We start from the raw sequence: 9,208 nt of genomic DNA, 5'->3' as shown, positions 1-9,208 counted from the left end.
AGCTAGCCAATTAATTCGTTTCATATATTAACTCATTCGTAAATGAGAATTATGGTATACATTTACTCATAAACGTGTATGAATATACACTTTTTTTCATATCATGTGTATAGGTACGTTTCAAAGTTTGATGACAATTTATGGTGGCAACTTCAAAATAGTTATTTGGATATTTCGAATCCGTTAAAAATAACTTCAGACTATGCTCTTTGTTATCTGTAAGAAATGTTTGTGACCCTCATATGTATCGTGTTTTTCTCTCAATTTTATATTTGGCAACGGCTAATATAACAGTAATATCGACCGTAAATCCATTTCCATTAAAAAAAATTTTGAGCAAATATTATTTAATTAGACTGTAGAGTTTATTACAAATATAAACAAATAAAAATGAAAACACCTGCACTCACGAATAAAAAAAACTTATGCTATGTAAAGTATGTTGATGGACTTAAATCTTTTTAGAATCTCGTACACATCTTACTTACAATATACTATTTCCCATAGTGTGATATCTAAACATACTCTTTTCATTATTAGGATAATGTTATACTTCTTTTTTTTATCTAAATTTTAAATACCAAGTCAATAATCCAGGTCAATAACCAATATCATCAGTAAAACCGTACACTAGTCAATAAAATGAAGTCTTATATGTAAAATATTCATAATATATTCAAATTAGAACTTAAGTTTTATGTTTCACAGTTCTACCTTTAAATACACGACATACGTATATAACCATTATTTGATTTAAATGTATAACGTTGTTGTCATTGGTTTTTTACCTTACCTGTGTATTATACATTGAAGACGATACGCGACAAAATGGCACAGACAGCCTCTAAAACATGTGAAATTTGTGTCAGTGCCTATGGATCCCAATACTGCTTAGAGTGTGAACAATACTTTTGTGAGAATTGTAAAACCTTTCATAAAAGACAGAAAGTAACAAAGAATCACCAGTTTCAGTCTTCCTCGGACATTATCCCGGAAGGTAAATCGAAATGTAAGGAACACAACGAAGACGTAAGTTTTGTATGTAATACCTGTAATGTAGCAGTGTGCAGTAGTTGTGTGACTGGTAGTCACACAGGACATGCCTTTTCGAAGCTTATGGACAACATAACACAGATGAAGGAGAAGGATACAAAAGACCTGCGTAGTAAGGTACATGAGGCAACTCAAAACATTAAAACGATGGAAGAAGGTTTAAAGGCATTTGATGTGAAGGTTGAAGGAGCTGTCAAAGCTATTACAGAAGAAGGTACAAAGATAAAGGCTATGGTTGATACATGTGTCGCACAGATGATTGCATCGGTCAAAGATCAATCCAGGAAGGAAAAGGACAAATTGACAAAAATCATAGCAGATACTAAAATAGATTTGAAGGCGGGAAACGACTTAGAAAAGAAGAAATATGAACTCGACAAGACACGAAACGATGGAAAATTGTTACAGTCGTTACAAAATCTTACAGATGACATTGCAAAGCTGACGATAGAGCCTATACCCGTATTTCCAAACATACAGTATACTGCTAAGCCTGTAACAGATTACGACATCAAACAACTGTTTGGCATCTTCAAAATAAGGTAAATCCACTGAAATACCTGAGAAGAGAATTGTTTTGTAGACTGCATTCTGTAGTCGTAATACATGCTTTAATATAACTATATTATTTGAAAGTGACATGTATTTTTGCATAATCAAAATTCTGTTTTTGAATATCAATGTATTTCTGAATTGAATCTCATGACAGACGCAGGGGAGACAATTCATTCAATAAAAAGATGTGGTCATTAACAATGTATTGTTTATAATGGAATAACAATGGACTCTAGTAAATAGACGTGTGGTCTATGACAATGTACATTTTAAATTGTATTCACAATGCACTCGACACTACGTAAAGTTATGAAGTTATTCAGGAATACTTGTTTTCAAACTAGCACAGAATATCTGTTTTCCTCATTTTTAAAATGTTTTGTTTTGATATTATACATTTAAGGAATCATGTGTAAATACTTCATTTTTATTTTGACAGTGGAGTACGTACACAGTATATCGGAAACAGAGAGAAAGAATTACTTAAACCAAAGAGGTAGGGCAATATGTTTGTATATTTTACAGTGTTAATTTTAAGCTTTAAACAATGTAAACTTTTCGTCAAATGCTTAAGTGAATCACACATTATCTTCCTTTATACCTTATCTTTTTTTTTTACGAAATGAAGCCCTCTCTCCATGGTTCTGGGTAAATTTGTTTCTTATATTGTGTAAACCAGTGCACCGTTTTACTGTCGACACATTTACTAGTTACATGTATGTACTTATCTTCATAACATTGTTCCTAAGTAGCAGTTTTTTAAGCCGTATTTGCTTAATTTTCTTGATACGTATTTCACCAACTTACATTTTTTTTCCCAAATATTTTGTTTTGCTTTGATTAACATCTTCTACAAAGTCATTTGTAATGCGTTGCATACATTAGCAAGCACTTACTCGAGTAAGACTGCGTTTAAATGATTAATACTGATAATGATGTACACACATATAGCGTAATTTATTTTCCATAGCGTTTAAATTAGGTTGTATTTAATTTTCGTAAATATACTGCTCGTTAAAATATTTCTGCTTGTCTAGTTAAAGATTTAGAACCTATTGATACTTTAAATTGACGATATAACCATGATATTGAACGTAAAAGGCATTCATCATAATTATCCGCACTAGTAAGGAACATTGTGCATAGTATAAGCTAAGGACACCATACTGTTTTCAAACGACATTATCAAGTCATGTTGCGCAGTCTTCTTTTATTTTTTTTATATGTAGTTTTATGTTAACTGTTGTTTGTCCTTTCGTCAATTTTCATTATGTGCCATAGTGTTCTCCATATCTCTTCAACGTATGAGTTTTAATGTCCTCTTTGATATTTTCCACCTTTTTTTGAAATATCCTCGATTCACAAGATTATTTAAAGTCGACTGTTTGCTGAAGGGTTCAACGATTTCAACAGTAACATTCGCAATCGACTGTTGATAAAGGGGTCAACGACGTCAGTAGTCACATTCATAATCAACTGTTGATAAAGGGGTCAACGAATTCAGCAGTCACAATCACAATCGACTGTTGATGAAGTGGTCAACGACTTTATCAGTCACATTCACAATCGACTGTTGATAATGGGGTCAACGACTTTAGCATTCACATTCACAATCGACTGTTGATAAAGGGGTCAACGAATTCAGCAGTCACATTCACAATCGACTGTTGATGAAGTGGTCCACGACTTTAATAGTCACATTCACAATCGACTGTTGATAATGGGGTCAACGACTTTAGCAGTAACATTCACGAATAGCGAAGGAAGTTTGTATATTATCATTGAATGAACTTAACATAACACTACCATTAATTTTTATAATGTTTGGAATAATCGTATATGACACAATTCTATAATCAATATTCTTGTAATGGTTAGAAAATACATCAAATAACACCATCAATAACTTAATCCCAATTTCATATTGTATTTTTAGAAATTTACCTGTGACGTCAATTTTTGTGGCGTTGATACATTCGTGTGACGCACAGTTCATTATTCTATTGTGCTGTATTTATGTTCTGTCGTAAATTAATTTTAGGTGTTCGTTGTTATTCTGTGGTTTACATGTTGGGATGGGCCATTGTATTGTTTGTTTATGTATTTTTCTGTCCTGAATGTACTTGCATTTATTTGTACTTTATTCCTGTCACGTAATGTTGTCATTTTAGCGGTATTTTTAACATTACTATATAAGCGGGAGGTTTATCTAGTCATAAAACCGGGTTCAACACACCATTTTTTCTTATAATGTCCTGTACCAAGTCAGGAATATGGCAATTGTTATCACATGGTCCGTTTTTATGTATGTTGGCGTTTGTTTTGGTAACAGTTCGGTGTTTCTGTTGTTCCGTTTTGTTTCCTCTTATGGTTGATGTGTTTTCCTCAGTTTTGGTTTGCGATCCGGATTTGTTTCGGTTACTTCGATTTATGACTATTGAACAGCGGTATAATACTATTGCCTTTCTATATAGCGTTTTCAATTTAACTGTACTGGATATTGTTAAATCTAAAGAATTCATCAGTTCATGCGGTTTTTTGCTGTAAGAAAGACGGGGAAAAGGAGGGAAAAGTATATGCAAAGCTGCAATAGTTCTATAAGGATTGTGGATATAGATAGGAATGTCATTAATTCATTGATACCTTGTGTTTATATCGTCAACTTAAAAGGTGTTTTATTTTATTTTAATCTATTGTGTTGTTCATTTCAGTGATTACGAACAGGTGACGAAACCAAAAGAGGAAGGAAAATACCTGCTCAGGTGTGACAAGTGTGGGTAAGCTTCTAAATATTGTTTTTATGGACATGACGTAAATATGTATATTTTTATTATATTAGCAACATTCACTACAAAACAGAAAAAATCTGAAATGGCCTATATCTCTAATCAACTGTACTGATTTTTACTCGGCCAGTCTGACTTGGTGTGAAACTTAATTGATATTACTCGAGCGTAGTCTGAACCATACTTTACAGTCTGAACTTATACTCTACCAGTACTGAACCATTTTATATGTGTTTTCACTATTCTCGATCAAGTCTGAACCATGCTCGACCAAGTCTTTACCAACCTATTTCTGTATCTTTCTATTGCATTTCATCAATTTAGGAACTTTTTTAACAACAGCTTTTCCCCTTGGCTAGAAATTTGAACAACAATTTGAAATCCAAAATGTAATTAATATCGCAATGAAACTAAAATTTCACAATAAACATACTATAATCATCAACACCATATTCATCAACACTTATACATATATATATATATATGTGTGTGTGTTCTAGAGCGCTGGACACAGCGCAGGCGGCGTTGTCACGATATCCCAATAGCATGAGTTCGAATCCCGGCGAGGGAAGAACAAAAATTTGCTTCCGGTAATTTGCAGATTTAACATTGTTGTGCTGATATTTAGAGTAATAATGAATATAATATGTGTTTTCAACCGTGCATCACTTTCACTGGTGATCCTATAAATGGATCTGTCGTAGAGTTGTCACTTAGTTAGACGTACTTATCAAATATTTTTTTCTGTGACTACATCGTACGATCCTTTACGACAGATCATTTAGCTAATCTGCAATCAATTCAATCTTCATGCCTAATATATCATGTACTGTGTTACAACTCTAGATTCTACTGACGAGGAAAGGTAACATTAGGTCACCGAAAGTTGAATGTTTAGTTCAGTCTAGGTGGCCCTATGGTCTAGAGCGCTGGACACTGTGCAGGTGGTGTTATCACGATATCCCAATAACATGAGTCCGAGTCCCGGCGAGGGAAGAATCAACCAGAACGATATAAAGTTTCAATGAAATTTGCTTCAAGGCATAACATGATGACCTATATAACGTCATTATTTTTCTGGTTAAAAAGCAAACTTTAATTTACTTAAACATTAAAATCATTTGATAGCTATCGTGTGGTGTTGCGAATTGAGGGTTTACTATATAATTTTCCATATTTTGTAGGTTTAAGGAAAAAACAATCCTTTATTCCGTTTATCAGACTGACATACCAAAAATCGTCGTTGACGCACATTTTAACTTCCAAAACAAATAACGTGAGGTTTTATTAATATATCAATACAATAAAGGGGCATTATGTGAGATGAATTTAATAATGCAAACATTTCCATAACACTTTAAATCAAGCCATATGTAACACATGATATGTAGGATTTTGAAAATCTTATTTATTCACATTGTATTGGAAATCATACTGTGACCTATGGATATTCGTTTTTCGTGTTACATGTACATGTATCACGATTTCGTGCTCTCTTCATGCCAGTTGTTTTTTACATCTTTATATGTCTTTTACTCTATCTAATCAAATGATCCAACATTCTTATTTTCTATAGAATAACAGCCTTGTACTTTAAAATGGGATGGGGATATAATATGTATTCCTAATTCTGAATTTTATATAAAAAAAAATTGTATTGCCAAACAAAAGAGAGAAATCAATTACTCTGTATTGTTCGTTTACTAAATTGTTGAAAAAAATCTGCTTTTCCGCGAAAAAAATGTCATGAAAATAGACAAAGAAAAGCATCCCTCTTTTATAAATAAAGTTGATACAATAATTTACTTACAAAGTGACTGTTGTATTTTTCATACACCGTAACAACTCATTTGTGCCTTGCTTCATACCGTTACAGTAATATTTCTATTCAAACTGAACAATGATTTCTAACGTTTATATATCTAGTTTAATAAGTGAATTTAATAACACATTATGAATGAGCCGTATGGCATATTAAAACTTGATCACATCAGAAAATAATATCTCACTTTCGTGTTGTCGGTAAAATAGGATGTAAATAATGCAAAAAAATATTTATAGACGGTATATAAGTCAGATAATGCATATTTTAAGGTTTTCTTGTCGTATAACACACATAGGGGTGTTATACTTCAAGAAACCTTAAAATATGCATTATCTATCACATAAATTAAGATTTCGGTTAAATAAATTTGTATATACATAATGTCATGTTCACATTGCACAAAAATACTAGAATTTTCAACCATTATTCAAATACATATTGTAAAATGTATTCAAAATTATTTGAATGTTTCAGAAATATTTTATGAGTACTGGAAAATTTTCAACGCTTACTTAAGCCTGGTATACATTTTTTGAGTTTAGTTAATAACGCAGTGGAGTTTTTTTTTTATTGTATATAACGTAACTTAATAAATTTAAAAAATGACACCTATGTTTTGTAAAATGAAGAATTTAATATTATAGAAGTTCCATAGCAATCCTTGATAGCCTTTTGAAAAACAGAATTGTGTTGCAAAGTTGCAGTAACAATTTAGGTTGATTAATTAAGTTTTGTCAAAATTAAAGATATGGCATAAAAGAAGAACTTTAATAAGGTTAAATTAACTCAGTACATGTGTATTTTACAGGTAAAAAGAAACCCCTATTTTCTTAAACTCGTGTATTATTATCTAGTGAATTCAAAAGGCCTTGTGATAACAATTTGGGCAATCATGTAAATGTTTGACAAATGTAACTACTTTTCTGCCAGATATATTTGCGGACCTACTAATGTATATGTAAATGTATTATTCCTTTGGCATTTTTTAGGACGTACTCAAAGATATGCTAAAGATAATTATTTTATTTCCATAGCTTTATTCATATTCCAAAGATATGTAAAGATAGGCCTTAGATTTGTATGCACTTTCCAGGATAGGAAATGTATGCATAAAGTTTGCATAACTGTTTTACAGAGGTGTGGGAAGTTTTGAGAGACTGTGGTTTATAAAACATTTACAACCAATGTAAATGTTGTCAAATATTTGTGTTATATTTGCAAACGTTTGTCGATATCGTTTATGTATGTAAAGAAGTGTATTTTGTTTACTTATACTTTCCATTATCATAAATATTTTGCTAAATATCGATATTTGCAACATATCTTTACAGACGTATGCAAAATTTTGAGAGACCGCGGTTTATAAAACATTAACAACCAATGTAAATGCTGTCAAATGTTTGTGTTATATTTGCAAACGTTTGTCGATATCGTTTATGTATGTAAAAAAGTGTATTTTGTTTACTAATACTTTCTATTATCATAAATATTTTGCTAAATATCGATATTTGCAACATATCTTTACAGACGTATGCAAAGTTTTGAGAGACCGCTGTTTATAAAATATTTACAACCAATGTAAATGCTGTCAAATGTTTGTGTTATATTTGCAAACGTTTGTCGATATAGTTCATGTTTGTAAAGTGATGCATTTTTTTACTAATACTTTCCAGTATTATAGTTATTTTGATAAATATTGATATTTGCAACATATCTTCACACAGGTATGCACAGTTTTGAGAGACCGCGGTTTATAAAACATTAACAACCAAAGTAAATGCTGACAAATATTAAATTTTGCTTATTTTTGCAAACATTTGTAGGATGTATTTATGTACGTAAAGAAATGCATTTTATTTACTTCATAGTTATTATATGAAACATTGATACTGCTAAGTTGTCTTTACACAGGTATAGCTTTGCGAGACTGCAGTTTATATCTCGGATGCACAACAAACGTAAATGAGGGTCGTGATTAGAGCTAAAAGAAGAAAAAACGAAAAAAATTTACTCCCAAAAAATAAAATAAAAAGGGTCTAACATATACAGAATAGAAAATGATCATGACAATGGCCATAAAATATATAAAAAAAAATAGAGAAATGTGACCTAAATTATCATAGAATACAGATATGAAAGACCCCATCCAGACCCTATTAAATGCTGTAAGATCTGTCGATTATTTCGCATTTACAGAAAAAAAAAAATCCATTTATTCTATAGTACTTTTTGCAGCAAAGTTCAAGTATTGATGGTTTTAGAGAGTCACACCGAGCGAATATTTGAATTGAAGTAGATATTGTTCTTCCCGATTTAAAACAGAACTGATTGAAGATATAATTAATGATATTAAAAATATGGCAGGGTGCTTTTTAAATGTCGGACCGATGATATTTTTTTTCTATTTGAATAAATAAGAAAATCTCCAGAACCATGGAAAATATTTAAAACTGTAATGGGGATTTTCTTTTTAAGATCTTGCTTGCATAACAAAACACAAATGCTTTAAAATGTTCATAACTTTCCTTACAGCAGAGTTTACAATTCGATATACTTATATCAGAACGGAATCTTTAAACGAGACGATAAATTGTAACAGTAAACTGATATTTTTTTTTACATCTTAAAGACACATAAAAAATGGGTTGATGGATTGATTTGTGTAAACGTCAAGTTGCAAATACTACATGAATCTCAGGTGTTGGAAGATATGCACTATTATATTAACACTGTACTAAATTTTAAGCGGCTTTACCTTTTGTACTTCAAAATATGAAAACAACGATGTCATTCAGGAATGAACTCGAAACTAGAATAAATAAGACCAAATCGATAAACACGGTACGTTTTCTCAACCCAAGCTTAAGTCTACCAATCTTGGTGTGGACTTGGAAAAAAGTTAGTTCAGCTTCTGCTTATTTATGATCTTTTTTCATTTTAAACAAGAGAATACAAATTAATTATTTCAATATAACTTGAGCCCAGGCGT

General features: G+C 31.3%; 1 protein-coding gene across 1 annotated transcript in view; it reads left to right on the top strand.

Annotated features, from left to right (window-relative positions):
* Nucleotides 1-771: 771 nt before the first annotated feature.
* Nucleotides 772-9,208, top strand: part of LOC127731816 (E3 ubiquitin-protein ligase TRIM71-like) — a 39,767-nt gene continuing 31,330 nt past the window's right edge. Inside the window, exons 1-3 of the mRNA XM_052240656.1 lie at nt 772-1,595; nt 2,048-2,104; nt 4,320-4,385. Of these exons, the coding sequence (XP_052096616.1) occupies nt 829-1,595; nt 2,048-2,104; nt 4,320-4,385 (890 nt within the window). The 5' untranslated portion in view covers nt 772-828. The remainder of the gene's footprint in view (nt 1,596-2,047; nt 2,105-4,319; nt 4,386-9,208) is intronic.

Source organism: Mytilus californianus, unplaced genomic scaffold, assembly GCF_021869535.1.
Source record: "Mytilus californianus isolate M0D057914Y unplaced genomic scaffold, xbMytCali1.0.p SCAF_20, whole genome shotgun sequence".
Lineage (NCBI taxonomy): Eukaryota > Metazoa > Mollusca > Bivalvia > Mytilida > Mytilidae > Mytilus > Mytilus californianus.
Note: the sequence above shows the minus strand (reverse complement) of the source record. Positions and strands in the feature narration are given on the sequence as shown.